The sequence below is a fragment of the Pygocentrus nattereri genome, chromosome 15, assembly GCF_015220715.1.
Source record: "Pygocentrus nattereri isolate fPygNat1 chromosome 15, fPygNat1.pri, whole genome shotgun sequence".
NCBI lineage: Eukaryota > Metazoa > Chordata > Actinopteri > Characiformes > Serrasalmidae > Pygocentrus > Pygocentrus nattereri.
In genome coordinates this window covers 35895476-35918496 of record NC_051225.1, presented here as the reverse complement: position 1 = coordinate 35918496, position 23021 = coordinate 35895476, and the positions used below count along the sequence as shown (strand labels likewise).

At 41.1% G+C, this 23021-nt stretch overlaps 2 protein-coding genes across 5 annotated transcripts in view; one reads left to right on the top strand and one right to left on the bottom strand.

Moving 5' to 3' along the window:
• Window positions 1-23021, top strand: part of LOC108428475 (cortexin domain-containing 1) — an 81649-nt gene that overhangs the window by 28512 nt on the left and 30116 nt on the right. For 2 of the 4 annotated variants that reach the window (XM_037545278.1, XM_037545279.1), the window contains exon 3: window positions 1315-3424. The gene's annotated coding sequence lies outside the window, so the exon portion shown is untranslated. Of the gene's footprint in view, window positions 1-1314; window positions 3425-4691; window positions 4825-23021 lie in introns of those variants that run through there. The other 2 variants (XR_005131509.1, XR_005131510.1) reach the window with 2 other exon arrangements.
• The window catches only part of fah (fumarylacetoacetate hydrolase (fumarylacetoacetase)), a 34771-nt gene continuing 30691 nt past the window's right edge, over window positions 18942-23021 (bottom strand). The window contains exons 13-14 of the mRNA XM_017699564.2: window positions 21420-21537; window positions 18942-19358 (exon numbers count right to left, since the gene is read on the bottom strand). Coding sequence (XP_017555053.1) covers window positions 19282-19358; window positions 21420-21537 — 195 coding nt within the window. The 3' untranslated portion in view covers window positions 18942-19281. The remainder of the gene's footprint in view (window positions 19359-21419; window positions 21538-23021) is intronic.

Here is a 23021-nt window from a genome sequence, read left to right as displayed (position 1 = left end):
CTTAAACCCCTTGAATTAAAGCTAAAAGTCTACACTTCAGTCACATCTTTACTGCTTCATTTCTGGTGTACAGAGGCAAAATCACTGTCCCTGTCAACCGTTTATCAATGCACTGTCTCTCTTGATAAGAGTGGTTGCAATATACTGTGTGACTTAATTGAGAATTAATTGATATTCATGCTGCCCTTTCTTTTTCTTGACCCCCTGTCTCCCAAAAAGTCTTCTTTGATCATCTCCTGTTCCTTCTCCAAACCAAACAAATGACATACAAACCAATTCTGAAAGTATTGCTTCAGTACTACTGAGTGTTAGAATATGCCACTGGCATATTTGCATTCAATACCAAATTGTAATAGTTACGCAGTCGACCTTATCATAAGCCATCAAGGACGCTTGTTTCACAATCTCGGCTGTTGATTGGCTCGCTAAACTACATCCTGCATGCATGTTATTAGCATCAGCACTCTTGATTTATCTGCGATCCACTGCAGTCCATAAATATACCCAGTCCCACCACTTCATACTCATTTCTGCTATAAGCCACACCCACTTTCAGTTGAGAAATCTGAGGACTGAGGTAAAATCCACCTCTATCGGTTTCTTTTTTTTCACCCTTCTCTTTTTATTGAGGAATAAAAGCAAAACAGACACATCCAGCAGTTCCACACATTCAAAAACTTCCTCAAATTTTCTTTTTTGGATTATTTTCCAAAAAAAGATGTACTCTCACACAAACACACACACACACACACACACACACAAACACACACACACAGAAAAATATATATTACAATTAGATTTAAAAGAAAATAATAAATAAATAAATAGCTGTCAGCTGGCACAACCTGAAGTGAATTAAAATATTTTTAAAAAGGATTCCATTTGGAATAAAATGTTGCAGTATTGCCTTTCAAGGTGGACCTCATCTTTTCCATAGCAAGAAAATGCACGACATCTCGGAGCCACGTTGAAACGGAAGGGGGTTTTGAACCGGAATTCTTAACCAGATTTCTGGACCTTACTCCAGTCTAAGAGTTGCTGTTTACATGACTATTTAAATGCAGAAATCTGATTATGATCGGATTATTGAGTGCATGTAAACACACTCACTGCTGTATGAAACTGTAATGTGAGACTAAAAACAGCACAGTGTAGATGGCGAAGTATTAATTTATTAATTAATCTAAACGTTAAGTTTTTTATATGTGTGTGTTACATCAAAACTACAACCACCTGTATGTTTAGTCGTAGGTTTCACCACCAAAAACCCATACGATGTAGTCTGCAATACAGATCCGTCTCTCTGTCTTCTAGACACACCTTCTTCAGGATGAAGGGCCACGGAACAACAACTCAAAGCACACCAACTAGGGACTCTCACAACTCTGAAACTACCTACAGCCTCCAAGCCGGGTCCATGTCCAGCTGAGCCGAGGCCCAGGCCAGCCAGAACAATCCAATACCACACAGCCCACGCAAGTGGGCCCGAGCTGTTCCCAGAGCAGCTATCGATGAAAGGAAAAGCCCGTAGTTCACCTCCAGCACTCTTCAACAATACCAAGTGCAATGAGGAAGAGTGAGCGCTACTGTATGCCTGCGTGAGTTTTCATTTATCTTTCGAGGGCACCTTTTGGTTTTATACATTTTTCTAATAATCATGATGGATGGACCGTGCAAATATCGAGTATGCTGTGCACTGGACCGTCGCCTAGCTTGGAGGCATCCTGACAAAGGCAGCCTCATAAGAGGAACTCGGCACAGAAATAGCGGTATTTCATGTCTGTTTACAATGAAGAGACAATAGTGGCTCTGTTAGAATCAATGCTATTCAGGATACACAGTAGAGGGTGCTTTCTAGCATTACAAACGCCAGACCAGGACTCTTAGTTGAGCTTCAATGACAAAGGTAAACTTCCCTTTAGTTTTAAAGAACTAGTTTGACATACAAAATTCAGTTTTTTTGGCTAGAATGTAGTTGATTAAACAGGACATAATTGGTGTCTGAAGATTTATTGGCTTTGCGTTGGAGCTACGAGGTTAATGTACCTAAATGGGGTCCTTGTAATGAAAGTTTGGACCCAGCCAATTAGGACTGTGCTATAAGTGCAAGTCTAAATCATCACATATTTCCCTGTACTTTTTAAAGTATTAAGTCATTTCTAATAGATTTGTTTATGTGGCTGTATGACCAATCCTGTATGACTTAAAATGAACCAAAGTTTAGGAGAGCAGGGCGCAAATGAACATATATTATTCTAAACTAACTTTTCAGAAGTATTCAAGCAACATTGTTATACAAACTCTGCTATGAATGTAAACTTTGTTTTGAGCACCTACTGCCGTGAGTACACATGTTACCATGTGACCCCATAGGCAGGGTTGACTGCAATGGACTTGTGGATAAAAATGTGGATAAATCAATACAGTTACGGTTAATTTAACACAATCCTACATCGCTTGAACCAGGAAAGCTTTTTGGCTTAAAAAGATATGGGTTCAAACAAATGATTAGTCAAAAGAGGCAACTTTTATTTTGGTTACAAAGTAGGAGAGGAAATGTCAGCACAACAAAGTGAAATATTTTATTCACATGACATTTCAAAAATAAATAATCAATAAAAAAACAATATTATAACTACTTTGAATTTATATGGAAGGATATTGAATTGCATTGGTTATAAAGGGATGCTGTTGTAACACTGTGGTAAAGCTAACCCCTCTGTGTGGAGGCCGCACTTAAAAACGAATGCTTAAAAACGATGGAGCGACCAAGAAGGAGATAAAAATAATATAGAAATGAATTCTGTGACTCAGAGAACTCCATAATCAGAAAAAAACAGAGTGAACCTGGAAAAATGTCTTTCTGATTGTTGTCAAAATCTGCAGATGATGTTGCTATGGGAATAGGAGAACATGAGCAAAGACATGTTCTACACACTGAAAAAAGATCAAGGCTCCTTTAGTAAAGCCTATGGATCTATTTAGAATCATGAGTGCTATATAGAACCATTTCATACTTAAATGGTTCTTTGAAATCATTCTTCAGATTGATGGAGAATGGGTTATACATGGTTCCATATAGAACCTTTCTGAAAGTGGTTTTGCATAGAATCAAAAAGGGTTCTTCTATTATTACAAGCTTGACATTGTAACAATAGCAGAAGCCTTTTTTGCTAGATAGAACCTCATGCATGTTTTTGTACATACATATTTAAATAGAACTGTTGACTTTATTAAAGAACCCTTGAAGCACCGTCTTTTTAAAGGGTGTACTTGAAGCTGTTAAACTACAATCTCAAAAAAGACGGTTTTTCAAGGGTTCTTTAGTAAAGACAATGGATCTATACAGAACCATGAACTTCCAAAGAACCATTTGCACAATTAAATAGTTCTTTGCATGGTGAAATGGTTCTTCGGATTGATGGAAAACATGCTATATATGGTTCTATATCAAACCTTTTGAAAATGGTTCTATATAGCGCCAATAAGGGTTGTTCTATTATTACAAGCTTGAAATTATATCAATAGCAGAACCCTTTTTTGCTATATAGAACCACATACATGTTTCTATACATAGACATTTAAATTGAGTCATTGCCTTTACTAAAGGACACACGACAGGGTTCCTCAGTAGAGACTGTGGTTCTAGATAGATCCAGGAACACTCAAATAACCATTTGTATGCTTAAATGGTTCTTTGCATGATGAAATGGTTCTTCAGATTGATGGAAGCTTTTTGAAAATGGTTCTATATAGCACCGATAAGGGTTGTTCTATTATTACAAGCTTGACAATATAAGAACTCTCTCTGGTGCTGTATAGAACCATTTACAACACATTCTCCATCAATCTGAAGAACCATTTCACCATGAAAAGATTTAAGTATTCAAATTATTCTTTAAGGGTGGCACGGTGGCGTGGTGGGTAGCGCTGTCGCCTCACAGGGGCTGGGTCCGATTCCCCGGCTGGGTGACCAGGGTCCTCTCTGTGTGGAGTTTGCATGTTCTCCCCATGTCTGCGTGGGTTTCCTCCAGGTTCTCCGGTTTCCTCCCACAGTCCAAAGACATGCAGTCCGGCCAATTGGACATGCTGAATTGCCCCTGGGTGTGAGTGACTGTCTGTCTGTCTGCCCTGCAATGGACTGGCGACCTGTCCCGGGTGTATCCTGCCTTCCACCCAATGACCGCTGGGATAGGCTCCAGCACCCCCCCGCAACCCTGAGGGAGAAGCGGCTTAGAAAACGGATGGATGGTTCTTTAAGTGTTCATGGTTCTATATAGAAGCATTGTTTTCACTAAAGAACCCTTGGAAAACCATCTTTTTTAAGAACACACACTTCACCCTGATTATGTCGCGCCCTGCTCTCAACTGCATCACACAGTTAAACTGGATATTAGTAGATTTCTTATTAGTTATATTAGCCGCGTAGCTCGTCTTCGCTGGTTGACTACATTTAAAGAGAAGAACTGTGCGAATTTGAATTTTTTATTTTTTTTGCAAAGCTGTTCTTTGAAATGCACTCTCTTTTGCATCAGCTAGAACAATCAGCCACTTTCTCGGTCCTCTGCTGTCCTTGAGCCATGTGCCGGTTAGCGTACTTTCCTGCAGAGAACTATAATCATAACTGCATGTTATCAAGTGCCTCAGCTGAAATCACAAAGATAGTCTTGAATCGCTTCTTTTCTCGCCAGGTTTTACAAATGAGAAGTAGCACACAGTCAAGAACGAAGCAGCAGACCCAACAAAAAAGTCTTGTCAGATTGAAGACTGTGCTACATTTCGCCTGTGTGTTCTTATGCATAATAAAGACAATGATGAATTTAACGCCTGCACTTTGTTTTTAAGCTTTACTGGAAGGAAAATGTCAATCAGATGTCGTCACCCAGTCAGAGGTGTTCAACTAAAACTTGTGACGGTTCAAGTTACATCAGATTCTTTGCTTACAGAGGCCCAGATAAACAAACACTTACCTTCAAATGCTCAACCATTAATGATTAGTGCAGCTAAATAAAATAAGACACATCAAATATATTGCAACAAGCTGTTTTATTTGTTAAGGCCTTTTAAAATAGAATGAGCATTTTAAAATTGTTCACATTCAATCTGTCTATCCATCTAGCTAGCCATCTATCTGCCTTTCTGTCTGTCTGTTTGCCCAGTATTAACTGTGGTTATTATCTAATATCTGGTTTCACTAAGGCAGCGGGTGGGTAGCGCTGTTGCCTCACAGTGAGGAGGGCCTGGGTTCGATTCCCCTGCCGGGTGGCCAGGGTCCTCTCTGTGTGGAGTTTGCATGTTCTCCCTGTGTCTGTGTGGGTTTTCCTCCGGGTTCTCCGGTTTCCTCCCACAGTCCAAAGACATGCAGTCAGGCCAATTGGCCATGCTAAGTTGCCCCTGGGTGTGAGTGACTGTCTGTGTCTGTTTGTCTGCCCTGAGATGGACTGGCGACCTGTCCAGGGTGTATCCTGCCTTCCGCCCAATGACTGCTGGGATAGGCTCCAGCACCCTGACGGAGAAGCGGCTTAGAAAATGGATGGATGGATGGTTTCACTAATCGATATTCATTATATTCAATCAGGTGTGCTAGCAATTAAATAAAATAAATACATGCAAGATCTGTAGACGTCAAGCATAAATCTGAGTAGATTTCAGTCTACATTTTTGAAAAAAAAAAACTTTTTACTGCATTACTTTTTGTTTTTCCTGCCAGTTTTTAGCACTTTCTCTTCCAAGTCAAACTTAAATATGGCCGTTTTTCACCAAATCTGAGTACAAACAACACAATTTGTCATTGGAAAAGGGTGTCCAAACTTTTCCATGTACTTCTATATGATATTAGCACAATTTGCAACTTATATGTGACTAACAGGATGATGGCAAGTGGGCATTGCAATTTAGAAAGCTACACCATACAGTAAAGCTTTTACTTTCTCTCCTGAGCACTCTATGTATTTTGGCATCCTTCATGTTTTCCTTTTTCCATCTTTCTCCATAGCTCCACTTCCCCCGTTCGGCCTACACTCGTTTGGAGCTCTATGAAGGGCTCTCGGCTTCAAAAGGGCTGTTCTCTTTCAGGTAGCAGGCAGCCCCTTGATATCTCTCATCAAGGTGCAGAAATCCCTGTCCCTACAGCAAAAAGGCACCAAAGCAAAGAGGGAGATTAATCCACTCAGCTCCAGAGAAGGTTAGGGGTGGGGGGCTGTGACATTTCGCACTCATACGGAGCTTTGGTGGATATTTAAGCACAGGGCTAATTAAAGCATCTGGCTTCTTGATATGCGGGTGAGCAGCAGGGCCTCGCCCACTTACTGCTAACCTAGCTGTCTAGGCGAATCAAGGCTCGGTCTGGCTTAGCCCAGCACTCCACAGAGAATTCACACCCTGCATTAAACAGAGGAGCCAGTTTTTCGCTCATTTGACAAACACAGGACAGAAAAAATAGCTCCTGATCAGCCAAGTGGCATTAGGAGTGAAACAAAACAGCCTGACAGCACAGTGGTTAGCTGAAAATGTGCGTAATTAGTTGTGATTGTCGGGGGTCCTGTCAAAGTTTGTGGTTATGACACTAAAAACAGCTGGTAAGTTCCTGAGAAAGCCCTCTCTGATGACTCCAGTGTCATATTCAGGGAAGAATGTATTCGCTCATGGAAACCAGTGCGAAAAAGTGTGTTGCCTAGTAAAAGGGCTCTTTGCCAAATGCGTGTATGTTATATATGCTTTGGCTTGCGTCGACAGGGTTAGTGTAATGTCTCACAGTCCTTTCCTAAGGCGACTTAAGGTTTAACCCTTTCTGACGAATCACAAGCGTAAAGTCCTTTACGTGAAAGTGTTTAGCGGTTGGCGTTATTAGCCCCACACTTGAGGCCCACGTATAGATGGTCTAATTTTTGCCAGCTGCTTTCCTATCAATGACTGTATTTGTTTCCTCCTCCGCAGAACGATTAATCAACTTAAGAGGGCCTCAGGTTGTTCAATCCGTTTAAACAGCATCCGTCATTTTCTTGGCAAGGCAGTTGACGGTTCACTTAACCCTAGCCAGAGTTTGTTTGGATTATAAATTGCGTTTGGAAGGCATGTTGGAGAACATATGCAGATGTAGAGTTTTTGTATTTCTCCAGAAAGTAATATTCGCAGTCAGCAACGGTTGTATAAGCAGACTCACCCTCTTTTGGGAAAGAATGAAGAACGAGCTACGGCGGGTGAAGTGCAAGTATTTCCCCAAAGAAGGGGATCAACAGATCACACCACAAACCAGAGGCGCAGTAATTCAGCTCAATATCACTAAATAATTCAATTCCTTTTTAATAGAATTATTTATCAAGCATTGCCCAAAATGTTCTACTATGGTTTTCTAAAGGTGAGCTCCTTTAAAATGCTCACAACAGAGTTTTGTTTTCTCCCTTATGCTTATACATGCTTTGTTTGGATGGATTTTTCTGGACCAACTTCAGTGTGATGTACTGACCCTTCATGAAGTGCTACAAAAATAATAGAGAATAGACAAAATATATTGCATATCTTTTTTATTTTTAGATAACACAGTTAACTATGGCTACATCTGTGGTAAACACGCCTACCCATCTCCTACAGCTGTGCTGTAAGCTGTGTCTTGAACTAAGCACTTGAGATGGATTTTTGGGGGTGGAATGTTTAAACCCCCCTCAAACCACCCAGAGTCCTGTTGTGCATACAAGCTCTACCTAATTTTAATCTCCCCAAACAGATTTTAAATGCACAGAGACTTTTATTTTAGAAAATAAAGTAAGACAAACATTACAAAATAACTGAGACAGAAAATGTATTTTTTAACCCATCCGTGAAGTGAAACACCACATACACTCTAGGGGGCAGTGAGCACAGTGAGCGGTGGGCAGCCCAATCCACAGCGCCTGGGGAGCAGTTGTGGGTTAGGTGTCTTGCTCAAGGACACCTCAGTCATGTGCTGTCGGCTCTGGGGATCGAACCAGCAACCCTCCGGTCATGAGGCTGGTTCCCCAACCTCCACCCCATGACTACCCCACTTCACTAAGTGTAACTAAAGAAAGGAAGGAAGGGAAAATAAGTCATTTGGCCAGTGAGTCAAAAATGAGCTCTGGTGGGCCGACCAGAAAGTGCTGAACAAAAAAAACAGTGGACCGCCAGTTTTGTCATGAGTGGGCCAACAGAGGCCCACTACCCTTGTGCTATCAGAGGCATTACATGCATGTTTTAGGCAGGAACACTACCTAAGAAATATAGTTTCACTTGTATGATGCTAAATGTTGCCAACATGCATGGCTAACATAAGATGAAGGTATTTCATAGTGAGAGCTGCTCAGGTATAATTTCACCTTTTCTAAAAGCACATAAATAACATTAAACTAAATGACATAAGATGTTGTGGCACAACACACAGAGCATCGTGAAGAACATTAATGAAACGCTGCGCAGCCCTGCTGATATAATGCTAATGCTAAGCTGAGAAGCTTGTAACTGGAATCAGTTGTGCTGAAGTGCTGCTCTTTTTTTCTTTATGCTCTCGGTCCATTGATATTAATAGGAATCAATTCGTCTTAATCCGTGGACATTTACAGTAGAACTTGTGCCTGCGTCAGCAATTTTTGCTCGGCTGCCCAGAGCTGTGTATTACTATGGATTTCTTTTATACCACTGTCAGCTGGGAGATATAATTGATCAGCGGTGTTTCTGAACAACAGTGCACAGGCGGCTTTAATATTGCATGCTCCACAGTGTGTTCCCTAATGCACAATAGGAGCATTATGTGAATGGCAGCGGGAGCTTTTCAGTCAATAACTGTAAACAAGCCAGGCAGAAATGCATTTGGCCCTGCAGCTCTAATTTAATGTGAAAATCTGAATTATTGCGCCTGTATTTTAATACCTAACCAGCACGGGAGGCCTCTCGCTTTCCACAGGAAGTTTGAAGGAATGTTTTACCCAGAAATGCTAATGTGGCTAAGAGGGAGTGTAAGCTAGGGAGTAAGAGTTGACGTCACTTTTAGAATGCTAACCAGGACAATGTGCATATCCTAGTTTAATCGTGGTAGACACTTTGCATTCAAGCTAAAAGACTTTGCATAAATCAGAAAGCCTGAACTCTTATTTAGTAAGCACTAGATCTGGGTTCCTTCTGGGCTACAGCACTGCAGACTTCAGCCTTTCTCCTCATTAAAAAGACAATATTTAACTCATCAGCTACTTAGCGAGACCTTCATGAGCTTAACAGACTACTCATTCTGACATTCGGCAGTCGTCGTCTTGGGCATACAAGGAACTCGGAGTACAAGCTGGATTTCTCTATGACAAAAAAGAATGCGATGGGTGAAAGTTTCCGCTTTCAAATCCAAATCTGGTTCATTTCATCCTTCCTACTTTCAGGCTTTGTGGGGCAGTTGTGGGCTGGAGGTTAAGGAACCAGCCCTGTGAACCAGCCCCGGAAGGTTGCTGGTTTGATCCCCTTGGTTGACAGTCCATGACTGAACTGCCCTTGAGCAAGGCACCTAACCCCCAGTTGCTCCCTAGGCACAGTGGATAGGGCTGCCCACTGCTCTAGGCAAGTGTGCTCACTGCCCCCTATTTACTGTTATTATGTAATAGTGTTGAAGTTTATCAGCAATGCAATGTTATTACAACCCACAGTAGCGGTAGGTTGCTATTAATATAGATATTTCATATTTCATGACCAGTGCAATAGAAAAGGACCAAAACTACCTGGAACAAGATTATGTTACATTAGCAGAGGTTAAAGATGTTACGTTCTTATAACAGTTGCTTTATTGTAGTAGTTGTATCGTAGCCTATTGTTGTTCACAGGTTTGTAGGTTCAGTGGTTCAGTGTCTCCACATCTTTCTCTTGATCTTTCTCCTTCATGTAATTTTAAGGTCAGATCCACTGTGAGCTCTCCACCTGCACCGGGCACATAGCAACATCAATAACAGAGAGAGAGAGAGAGAGAGAGAAAGAGAGAGAGAGTGTCTCAGCCTAATATGCCAAACCATATCATTCTCCCCATGACCCTAGAAGATCCTCACCACCTAAAGTTGAGCACCATCTGTCACCACATTAAACCCCCACCAAGACGAACACAATACTTATAAGTGATGATCATACTGGAAAATCTCAAACGAGTACAGGAGACCACGTCCTCATGCAGCGCTTCTTCTGAAATGAAGGCTATTAATGGAGAGTTTGTTCTCATTTACAGTAGATGATGGAACATTGCTGTGAGGATTTGACTTAGTGTTAGTGAGGTCAGGTACTGATGTTGGATGATCAGTTCTGGATCACTCCAACTCATCCCAGAGGAATTGGATTAAGCTCCATCACTCCGGAGAACACAGTTCCACTGCTCCACAGTCTAATGCTGGGGGTTTTATATCCCTATCATCCATGCTTGGCATTGGGCATGGAGTCTGTAGGCTCAGGTGCAGCTGCTCTACAGCGTCCCATTCTATTAATCCATGCTTTTCTTTGGAGATTAGACAATCTGTGTGTGCACAAGTGAACGCCTATGTCAGCAATGGGTGCACTTTAAAGAAGCTTGGATACGTGTGGAAACGTAGTGTAGCTGATGATGTCATTCCATACTGACATGAAGCCAATTGGCCACCACACTGATTTTCCTTCCCTGTAAAATGATCCATGTCGTCTATGGATGTAATATAAACATGTTCCCAAAAAAATGCAGGTATAATGAAATTTTCCTACAACATTTTCCTACAACAACATCCAGAGGTTATGGCCTTCCATGTTTATGCATACATTAATGTTTTCACAGAGAAGTTTTATTTCATTGCTTCAAAACTTACACTGTAAGCTTGTGCATGTAATGTTACATTAAGAATCCTTCGACAAAGTAGCCAGCTAAGTTAACAAGTAAATCTTCTCTAGAAACATTATCTGGGCATATATTTTATATATATTTTAAAGACATTTGAAACACATTGCAGTTCATGCCGAAATACATGGCAAACACTAAAATGTCGCTGAACCTCATTTCTCCAAAATGATAACTTTACAGGAGAAGGAAACGCATACTGTACTTTTAATGTAAGTCAATGGAACCAGGCATTTTGTCCAAGTAATTTTGGCACATTTCTTTTGGTCCTATCATCATAAAATTGACACACAGAGTAAAGGGCAACAGACATTTTCAAATGATGTCAAAAACTGAAAAACAACAAAAATAATATAACAATTTATTGCTATATTAAGTGTTGCAGGTATTGATACGTGTAACGTGGAGCGAGGAGGTGGATGCCCGTGCTGAGATAAGCGAGATTTATTATGGGCAAATCCAGGGTCATAGTCATAACAGTCCAGGTTCAAGTAGCCAATACGGAGAGATCGTGGGGCAGACATGACAGACACCAGAATTCAACAGAACAGAACAAACACCACAGCAGATACCAACATACATCAAACAAAGACCAGCACTAGACTAATGAAAACACAGGGTTTAAATACAAGAGGGCTAACGAGGGTTCACAAGACACAGGTGGAAACACAGGTGAGAATAATCAGGGGAGGAGTCGCCAAAACAAGGGCCCGGACTAGGAAACCAAAACAAATGCACATGGAAGATCAAAACCCAACACAAACACATGGACAGGACTGGGAGGGGCCAATCGTGACAATACGCTGTGAAACTGCAGTTATGATTTGATATCTAGGTTATTTGCAACACGTTATATGTGGGTGTCTTAAGGCATACATTCATGAGTAATGCAAAGTACAATGCAGAACACAGAAATCAGTGCTGTTCATTCAGTTCATGTACGTTTAGTTATAGCTGTAATGTTTCTTTAAAGTATATACAATTGAAAAAAATATATAGTAACAAACAAATGCAAAAAAATTGATTTAACTAATACATATATATTTATATATATTTATATATAATACATATACATATATATTAGATATTTTTGTCCTTATGGGTGTGCAGTACATACAGGACTGTGAATGACCTCTAGCCTTCTTTAGCTCAGCCTAAAGAGGGATAAATGATTACAGGGAGAAGTACTGAGTCATAATCTGCATTTTTGGCCTCGTTTTTTAAATTTTGAAGAAGGTTGCATTTTTAGAAATGCCCCAGGGCGATAAGAACAAACAGTGGATCACGGTAATGGTGGCTGAAGGCAGAGGAAGCTGTTTGTTGGCTGTTGTTTGAGTAATTGTCAGTCGAAATGTGGCCCAGTGCAGCAATGCCTTCTGTGTGAGTAAGAAAGCGGTGGATTGCAGGATCATTATGAGCCATTCAGACACAGCAGGTGAGTTTAGAGTGGAGACAGAGTGATCAATCTAATGATGCAGCTTTCACACACACACACACACACACACACACACACACATACACACAGCCTGACAGCGCACATTAAACACACACCAATGCAGTTCACAGAGTTCACACTGATAACACTCTCACTCCAGACACTGTACACTCATATACTCTCTCAAGTACCAAACGCCTCAGCACAGTTTGAGGCAGGTGTCATGCAGTGATGCACTACGATTATTGCTGTAATTAATGCTATAACTGTACAGTACAATCTATAAATGGACAAACGTATGTTGCTTAGCTAAAGAACAGTAGAAACAGGCATCATGGAACTTAAACTTAATTCATACTTTGGCCCATTTTTATTAGCAGCGTACGCCTCGTATCTCATGTCAGCGTATAACTAAAGAAGCAAACTTCAGACACCAAACGTCATGGATGACCAACTACATCTATGACAAGGGGTAAATTAATAGAGGCACTTTTGTATATAAACATTGACACAGGCTGAAAATTCAGGCTTCAGGATGGCTGCTACTGTTTTTAGCTACATGGCATTCTTTTGTCCATTTCAGTGCCACATTGTGCGAAGGTGTGAGACTCATTCATTCATTTCCCGGTCAAATTATTCTGTTTTCAGGGTCAGAAATTTCAGTATTCAGTATTTATTGTGTCTGCTCTTTATCTTCATTACTTCCATTCTTTTCAGGAGACTCACTTTCAGTTTCTCAAAGAATCTGCAGACACACCTCCAAAGTTCAGGCTTAGAAGCTGGTTGATGATTTTCTGAACTAATCAAACCCATTCAGTGGTGTTGAGGTCTGGACTCTGGAGTGGTCAGTCCATTGTTCAGCTTCTTTGTTTGATGTGTCCGTCTCCTTTTCTCAGTGAGGTTCTTCTACAGCTACACATCCTTTCAGACCCATAGCGCTGAGTGGTCTTCTCACAGTGGAAGGATGGACAGAGACACCTGTGGATGTTTTCAGATCTGAAGCAGCTTGATTTCCTCCTCTCTCTCAAAGATGGAAGCTTTAAGTGCTGCTTATCTGATTGAGGCAGTTTTGGTGGCTTACAGGTCTTCCAGGTGGTTGTTAGGAGCCCCATTTTCTGTAGCTGTTAAACAATTTTTGAACTCCAGTTTTGAAAACTCCTGTTTTTTTCTTTGACTTTCTCCTTCCTTATGCAAGCGCAATCTTATCTCCTCAGACATATTTCCTGAAACATGAATAACTTGTATTTATTGGCTGTTTTGACTGGACATTAAATATATGAAAGGTGGTCTGATTTTCGTACACAATTGGAATAAGGGGAACATTTGTAGGTTTGATTTTTTTGCACAGTGTTCCTTTAACTGCTATAAAACGCCTTATCTCTATTACGCAGACTCAGGCATGCATTTATAGGTAGCTTTTAACACAGGGATGAAAGCACAAATATTAAAATCGGCTTAAATCAAAAGCATGAAAGGCTCATTAAACCTCAAGCACATGCGTAGAAGTGACTTGTTCATCAGGAGAACGGTGGAGTCACTTTTAAGCCTGACCTGTTCAAAAAGGACAAAAACTTTAGATCAAATCAAATCAAATCAAATCAAATTTATTTGTATAGCGCTTTTTACAACGGATGTTGTCACAAAGCAGCTTTACAGGATTTCAGAAAAGACAAAGTTTCCACAGGACTGAAAGAATGTACAGAATGTACAGAAACCCCCCAGTGGGCAAGCCGGGGGCAACAGTGGCAAGGAAAAACTCCCTCAGAACTGAGGAAGAAACCTTGGGAGGAACCAGGCTCAACAGGGGGGACCCATCCTCCTCTGGTCAAACTACCTACAAGTGATTATACTACTAATATTATCAGCAGTAATATTGATATTAGGAATATCTAGGAGTCTATGAGAACATCAGGGTAGGATGGGCAGCTCATCCAAGGTGGTTGGTGGTAGCTGAGGCGTGGGCAGCTGGTCTGAAGTGGGTAGCAGGGGGGCTCGGCTCAGATCAGGACTCTTAAGTATTCTATCTACACTCTACTCATGTAACTGCATTCATTAGTCAGTGGCTGGGATACACAGGAATAGTCATCTGTAGCTGACTGAAACAGAGGCCTTATGATGAGCGGCAATTAGTTTTAATAACTCTATGGAGAGGCATTTTACTTCTCTTTCCATATCGTAGTTCTCCTGGAAACATTTAAAATCCCAGAAAACAATCATTAAAGTGCTCATCATTATTGAAATAGTTTGATATGTGTAAACATTGTTAGTTTTCTTCTCTGTACTCTCAAGTCCATGCAGTCCATTTATGGAAGCTACGCTGTAAAAACTGTCCATTTGAGACGTCAACAGTTTCAATTTCTGTCGTGCTTCCTGGTTCTCACTCAGACACTCACACCACCATCGTTCCATTTCCAAGAATCCTTCTGTCAGTCATGAGACTTCTTCAACCAATCACAAACCACTTAGCAGATCACAGTCACCTGAATTCTAATCAGCGCCACCAGTTGAACTCTGTATCTATACTGGTCTGTTTGGTTCATGTCTTTGTGAAGTATTGCCCTTGCTTAGTCAATGCATACCAAGCTGTTGGTAGCTGTTCTTCTGATTGCTTTTCCGTGTCTGACCTCACTTGTTTTTTCCTGTTGATGATTCTTGCTTCTCTTTTGGCTTTGTTGTTTTCCTGTATGTGTTTTCTCTGGTTATGACCCTTGCCTGTTTTTTCGACTATGCTTTCGCCTATACTTATGTGGCGCGGTGGGTAGCGCTGTTGCCTCACAGCAAGAAGGGCCTGAGTTCAGTTCCCCGGCCGGGTGACCAGGATGTGGAGTTTGCATCTTCTCCCTGTGTCTGAGTCAGTTTCCTCCCACAGTCTAAAGACATGCAGTCAGGCCAATTGGACACACTAAATTGCCCCTAGTTGTGTGTGTGAATGTGTATGTCTGTCTGTCTGCCCTGCAATGGACTGGCGACCTGTCCTGGGTGTATCCTGCCTTCTGCCCAATGACTCCAGCACCTCCTTGCGACCCTGAGGGAGAAGCAGTTTAGAAAACGTGTGTGTGTGTGTATTCTGGTCATTGACCTGGTCTGGCGTTAACCTTGTTTATCTCCATTTGAATAAATCTGCTGGCAAACCCAGCGTACAGAATACTTCGCCAACAAGCAGACAACAAGATATTAAGGAGATCATCTTGGCTGTAAATAACCAGGGTCCTATTTTAAATCAACACTATCAGTTATTTGAGTCTCTTCCTCACTCCGTTGGCTCCCTCACACAACAGCAGAGTGAGCAACAACGGCAGTTAGCCTCAATAGCAAATAGCTTAAAGGAGATCACCTCTCAGCTGCAGAACATGAGTACCAGCGAATCTAATCCTACCCCTGTCGGTTCTCCGCCTACTCCAACTTACGACTTCCCTGTTAGTAAGCCTGACAAGGTTGACGGTTTGCCAGACCAGTGTTGTGGATTTTTGCTTCAGTGTTTGATTTTTTTTTAGCAACTCGGCTCCCAGTTCAGACACCTCTTGCATTTCATTGATTTCACGTCTTACTGGTTGAGCCCTAGAATGGGCCACTGCCATTTGGCCACAGGTTCAATTGGACACATATGAACAGTTTGTTATGAAATTCAAAAGTTTTTGATTACCCTCATGAAGGATGCTCTCAGGGGGAATTACTAGTTAAACTGCACCAGCGTCACCGCTCTGTTGCTGGTTATGCACTGGAATTTCGCAGGTTAGCCACTGGTAGTGGATAGAATGAGCCAGCTCTTATCATTGAGTATCAAAATGGACTTAATTCAGACATTCTATCAGAATTGGCTTGCAAAGATAAATTTGGCTATTTGGATAAACCAGCTGAAATCCTCAAGAACTTCTCCACGCCCCACAACTGTGGCTCTCCACCGAGGGGATTCCACTACTCATGCTTCACTGTCAGCGTCTCCAGCATTTCTAGCCAGGATCCAGTTCAGGCCGAGCCAATGCAGTGTGATTCCACCCGTCTGTCACAGGAGGAGCGACTTCGAAGGTTACACAGAGGCCTGTGCATGTATTGTGGCATTGCTGGTCATGTTTTACGTAACTGTTGGCAAAACCCTTGTAGACTAACTTCAGACCCAGTTGGAGAGGGTGTCATTGATACATTCACAAGACCTATCACTATGTACCCTAATGCAGACCCAGTTGGAGAGGGTGTCATTGATACATTCACAAGACCTGTCACTATGTACACCAGGGCTCTTCACATAGAGGAAATTAGCTTTCTTGTTTTGAGCACCTCGGCCTAGGTTTGCCCTGCCTGCACAAACACAACCCAAACATTTCCTGTTCTGAATGTGATATCTCTGGCTGGTCTCCCTTTTATCACGAGCAATGTCTTGAACTTCCCAGCCTAATTTTGAACTCCACATCCATTGAAAGTCCAAATTCTGACCAACCTTTAATCATTCTCCCAGATTATGATGATCTAAAAGCAGTTTTTAGCAAGATCAAGGCTACTGAACGTCCTCCTTACTGTGAATATGACTTCTATTGAACTCGTTGAGGGTGCCGTTCCGCCTAAATTTTTTGAGTTTACCCCCTTACTCAGGAGGAGGATAGAGCTTTGGAGGAGTATATTCAGGAGGCCTTGTCTCAGGGGTTCATCCATCCTTCCACTTCACCTGCAGCTGCTGGGTTCTTTTTCGTGAAGAAGAAGGATGGAGGACTAAGACCATGCACAGACTATGAAGACTTAATCAAATAAGCGTCATCCTTATCCTTTGCCACCAGTACCAGTAGCTTTGGAACAGCTTAGAGAAGCCACAAATTTTTCTAAGTTAGATTTAAGCAGTGCCTACAATCTTGTCAGAGCTAGTCGAATGGAAGCCTGTGTTTATCACCACCATGGGGCACTATGAATATTTAGTTATGCCTTTTGGCCTTTCTAACGCACCTTCTTCCATCTTCCAGGCCTTCATTAACAATGTGGCAAATTTGTCATCGCCTATATCAATGATATCTTGATTTGCTCCACAGATCTTCCTACACATTAGTCATGTCCATCAGGTCTTGGTCCGGTTAATAGAGAATCAATTATATGTAAAAGGGGAGAAATGTGAATTCCATTTGCAGTCTACATCCTTTCTAGGATACATAGTCAGTTCTGAGGGATTCGCCATGGACTACTCTAAAGTAGATGCTGTACTGAGTTGGCCCGTACCCACTTCTATAAGGGGTTTACAGCATTTTCTTGGATTCACCAACTTTTACCGCAGATTGATTTGTGGGTATAGCTCTTTTGCAGCCCCATTGACAGCAGTTTTGAAGGATAACACCAAAAAGCAAGTCTGGAAACACCAAGCTGAAAAAGCTTTTAACTCATTAAAGTCTGCTTTCACTTCTACTCCTGTTTTAAAACACCCTGATCCTACCCAAGCCTTTGGGGTCAAGGTTGATGTCTCTGATGTTGGTGTAGGAGCTGTGCTTTCTCAGCGTGTGGGCTTACTGCCTAAGTTACAGTAGTGTTTTACTCCCATAAACTCTTGGTCCCTCTTTTTCAATAGATTCCAATTCACTATCACGTATAGACCCGGTACTTATAATACCAAGGCAGATGCTTTATCCAGGGCTTTTAATGAGGAGAATCAGATGACTGCTACCCTAGAAAATGTCTTGCCTCCCACTATTATCGCAGCCCCCATCCGTTGGGCGGTAAATGAGAACATAGATCAGGTCTTGGTGACTGTTGAGGTCACTGAACAGTGTCCTCCAAACAAGAAATATGTACCTGGCCAATTCTGAGACCACATTATTACCTGGGCTCATATCCCCCTTTCGTCAGGACATCCTGGCAAGACTCTACCCAACTCGTATCAAACTGGTACTGGTGGGAGAACATATTCAAATGATATTCATAGGTTCATAGCGCATTGCTCCACTTGTTCACAGTGTAAGGTCCCCAAGTCCCTTCCTGCAGGAAAACTTCTACCGTTGCCCATTCCTACTCCTCCTTGGTCACATATAGCAATAGGCTTTGTTACTGATTGACCCAAGTCTGAAAAACACACTACAGTTCTTACTGTCGTAGACCGTTTTTCCAAGGGAGTCAGATTCATTCCATTTACAGATATACCTACTGCTTTTCAAACAGCTGAAGGATTATTTCAACATGTTTCGTCTTTTAGGCATTGCCGAAGATATTGTGTCAGACCAAAGTCCCCAGTTTACCTCCCAAGTTTAGTCAGCTTTTTTTTGAAAGACTGGGTCTAACAATCAGCTTAACGTCGGGTTACTACCCACAATCGAATGTTCAGTGTGAGAGAGTCAATCAGGAGTTGAACAAATTTCTGAGATTGAATAGTTAGAAAAAATCAATTGGACTGGGCTCATTACTTACCTTGGGCAGAAATTGCACAAAATTCTCTTATCAGTTCTTCTACAGGTCTCACTCCCTTTCAGTGTATCTGTGGTTAGCAGCCTCCCTTGTCACCCTGGTCAGTGTTACAGTTTCACTGAAGTTACAAGGAGCATTGCATCATGCTGCTTTTTGAATGAGGCACAGTACAAACATTCAATAAGAAAAGAGCTCATTTACATATACCAGGTAGTCTTTTCTGCAGTCAAAAAAAGGAGGCATTAACTTAAAACTATATTAGCTGAAACTTCAAGAAAATCCAGGTGAATAACAAAGTTTAAAGAAATCAGTAACTTTTATTACAGGCTCTGGGTAACAAACACCCATATAAACATTATAATACTGCTGTAGGAAACATTATAATACTGCTGTAGGAAACACAGTGAGAAACAAGTTTAGATTTTTCAAAAATGAATCTTTAAAGAAGTGGCGCAGCAATGACTTTAATAAAAATGGTCTTGGCTTCATTCCTGCCGAGAGCATTTGGCCTTCACGATGAGAGGTTTTAAAAGGTCATGAATATTTCAACATGACTGATAAGGCACTATTTTGTGAGGGAAGAGCCCAGCAGGTTCTGTGATGGATGGAGTGAGAGAGAGAGAAGGAGGTAGGCTGGTCACTGCTGCAGGGCAGGAAGGATTTTCCCCTGGCACTGACCAAAACCAACACGGTAACCCCGGCCTTCACAATAACCTACAGAGAGAAAGAGAGAATAAGAGAGAGGGACAGAGAGAGAGAATGAGAGAGAGAAAGAGAAGAGAGAAAAAGTGAGTGAGAGAAAGAGATGGAAAGAAAGAGACAAAGAAAAAGAGAGAGATAGGTGAAGAGAGGGGGAAGAGAGAGAGAAAGACAGCAAGAAAGAGTGGGTGAAAAAAAGAGAAATGAAGAGAGAATGAGAGACAGTGAGCGAGAAAAAGAGTGAGAGAAAGTGAAAGAGAGATGGATTGATGGTCGAGATTAGATTCCATTTTTTGATATTTTATGCATTGAAATGTTTTGGTTATACAGTTTTAATTATATTCTACACACTGTTTCTGCTCAGATAAAGAAACGTCCTCAAACTGAACCTTTTCAGTGCCTCTCACCTGCGTCTAACAAAAAAACTGCCAAAAATAACAGCCTCTACAATTAATAACTGATTTATAACAGGTTATTTAAATGTGGGTGTGTCTATAGTATAAGCCCCTCCCACCCCCTGCCCACTTTAACCTGATGGGTTGCACCTGTTTTGATCCCTAGCCCTGTTTACATGCACCCTAATAATCCGTTAATAATCAGACTAATAGCTCAATCAAAATAGAATACGTCTGTGTAAACACTTCAATCGGAACAGTCGAGTCTGATTGAGGCCATTCGGAATACAGTTTCTTTTCAATTGAACGAGGTGGATAATCCTGTAAATAACCAATTAAATAGAAGAACAATATCAGTGTAAATCCTTGTATCTGATTATATTCCCAATCTGAAATGTTTAAGCACACTCTGCATGTTCGTCACGTCATAGCGACAGTTTATACTGTTCAACATGAGGGAGCAGAAACTGGTCTGCAGAGGAGACAAAGCTTATGCTCTGATCTTTAAAAGACGGCGGTGGGACGGAAGTCCAGCTTATGTGTCTCTGAACACGGCGTCTTCCTCTCGGCCTTCTTTAATAAGGAGACGTGAAGGACGATTTCCTGAGTCTGTCGTAATTTTAAAGTAATTAAAAACACAAGCACTGCTCACTGCTGCTCATCTCACTCTGACTGGACTCGTTGTCATGGTAATGTCAACATTAAGTGGTACTCTAGGCATGACTGGAATTTTGGACTGGATTACTTGTAGTTTGCATGTAAATGGAGATTTTCCATCAGACTGTTGAGTAGAGTGTGATATAAACACCTCAGTGTTTAATTTATAATCATGATGGATTCAAACAGACTGGCAAAAATCTTTGCATGTAAAGACAGTCAGTGATGGTGGTTTCCAGAAAGAGGGCCAGATGAGTGATCCTGTTTTACAGACTTTTTCCATAATTCAATGGTTGCAATGTAAACAGGGTGATTCAGAGTGGTTTGGTGTGAGATGGTTCAGATTTCTTTACAGTGGTGGTGATAGGAACCAGGGGTTGCCATGACTACAACAGAGCTATTCGATTTACTATTCAGAGTTTTATATGGAATACTGGCAGAAAAGAGTGAGAAATCTGAAAAAAATAAAAATAAGTTGGTGGGCTGGTGTCCAGCAGAGTTTTGTGATTCACCGGACTACATTTATCTGTCAATTGCCAGGTTTAGTGGGTGTGTTTGAGTAGGGAAACCTCAGAGTTGTGCTGGACGCTGGAATTGTACACCCCTGTTTTAGAGGCATTAATAATATTTAGGTCTCTCTTTAACAGTTTACATTGATTTTGACCATTAAAAATATCTGATATTAAATATGCAACTCAATATGTAATAAAAAAAGCATGTCTTGCTGTGTATCAGTTTTAGCACTCACAGCATGAATCCAAGAGGAAAAACAAAATTGCTGCACTTTCAGCTCACGGACACTCCACACTAACAACTTCTGAAAAGGTATTTTGTTTTCAAGGGGAAGACGATGTGATGCTTTAACAGAGCTGTAAATCTGAACCTATTGCTCATATGTTATACTTTGCTACTCTGCCATGAAACACAATCACCACTGCTTTCACACACACACAAGCACACACATCATCTCTCTCAAGACACACAAGCACACACATACACACCTTCACACACTCTGGACACTGACCTGTAATAGTGACCTCATCTCCATCCTTCAGGAAGGTCCTGCTCTCTCCTCCGCCCAGATCAATCACCTTCGAGCCTCTCCATGAGAGCTCCAACATGGAGCCAAAGCTTTCTGGATCCTACACACACACACACACACACACACACACACACACCTTCACTATACCAACTTGCTGTCAAAATCATCGCAGAACCTTCAAATTCCAATTTATGTTTTCCCCACGTTTAAAAACACCACTGTGAACGTTTTATAATGAATGGACCAAACATACATCATCTAAAATGACCTGAAATGATACACTAAATTGTTACGTTAACATAAATGAACTGTTAGGAAGGTTTTAGCATTTCAGAGATCATGTTTTGTCCCAGGGAGTGTTACATTAAAAATGCAGCGCAGTTTGAATGAAAAAGACAGAAATATAATAAAATGCTGGATAAAAACTGCAGATCAGACGTAGCTGAGACCTGTGTGTGTGGCCTATTGTTCTAGTGAGGATGCGTAATTGACGTGAGTGAAACAGGCTTTACCCCCCATCACTGTGCAAAAAACCCCCAAAAAGCAAGTATCCCCAATTTGTGCAATTTTTAGTTTTGCATAATTTCTTCACAGCATCCTTTACATTGTCTAAAATTTGACTACTTGCACTTAATTATCCGCTAACTGCAGAAAGTCAGTATTCCAGTTCATTTACATGCTCTTGAGTAGTAAAATGATGTGAAACTCCAGGTCTACAGGAGTCAGTCAGTAATCAGATTTAACCAGCCAATAAACTCAAAGATTTTTTGCCCGTTTACCTGAAAACATGAACATACATCATCTAGAAGATGAAGGATGTTTAAATCCTTCATTTTGTCAAGCATGTAGTTGTCATAGCTCGTGTCTCGTGGTGACACTGCTCACTTATTTCTGTTCTCAGAGCAAGAGTTTACATGCACTGAGAAATCTGATCACTGAGCTGAAATCCAGCCTCTTTATTGGATTTCTTGATCAGATTTCTAGGTGTTTACATGACCATTTGAATAATCAGATAACTGCACAAATCCGATCATTATGATCTTTCCTGTTCATGTAAACTTTTAACAATTCTGGAGATACTTGATTTCCTTTGGACAGCGATGATATGCAGGCGGAGTGGCAGACCACTAAAAACACTATCCAGCATTTATGTGGTGGCATCTTAAAGAAGGTGAGATTGTTCATTACTTAAAGGCTGTATATACACATATATATATATATATATAGAGAGAGAGAGAGAGAGAGAGAGAGAGAGAGAGGGAGAGAATGCACACACAGAATTCTCACATGGCAAGTTGGATGGACAACTGAATGAACAGATAACAGGCATAGTTCAGTTATTCTTCCTAGGTTGGCCTTAGCTTGGTTGTTCGCTTTCTCCAATTTGAACGCAGAAACTGGGTGGGTGGGTATTTGGAGAAATACTTTGGTCATTTACACATTAAAACATTATCAGAGGACATATTTTGCACATGTATATTGTGTCCCTCTATAGTAGGATTGTGTTTGGCTCCCTGGGGTTTTAACATTGATAATATCCAAATGTACATGATAGACATGGGTACAAAATCAATCTAACTAATA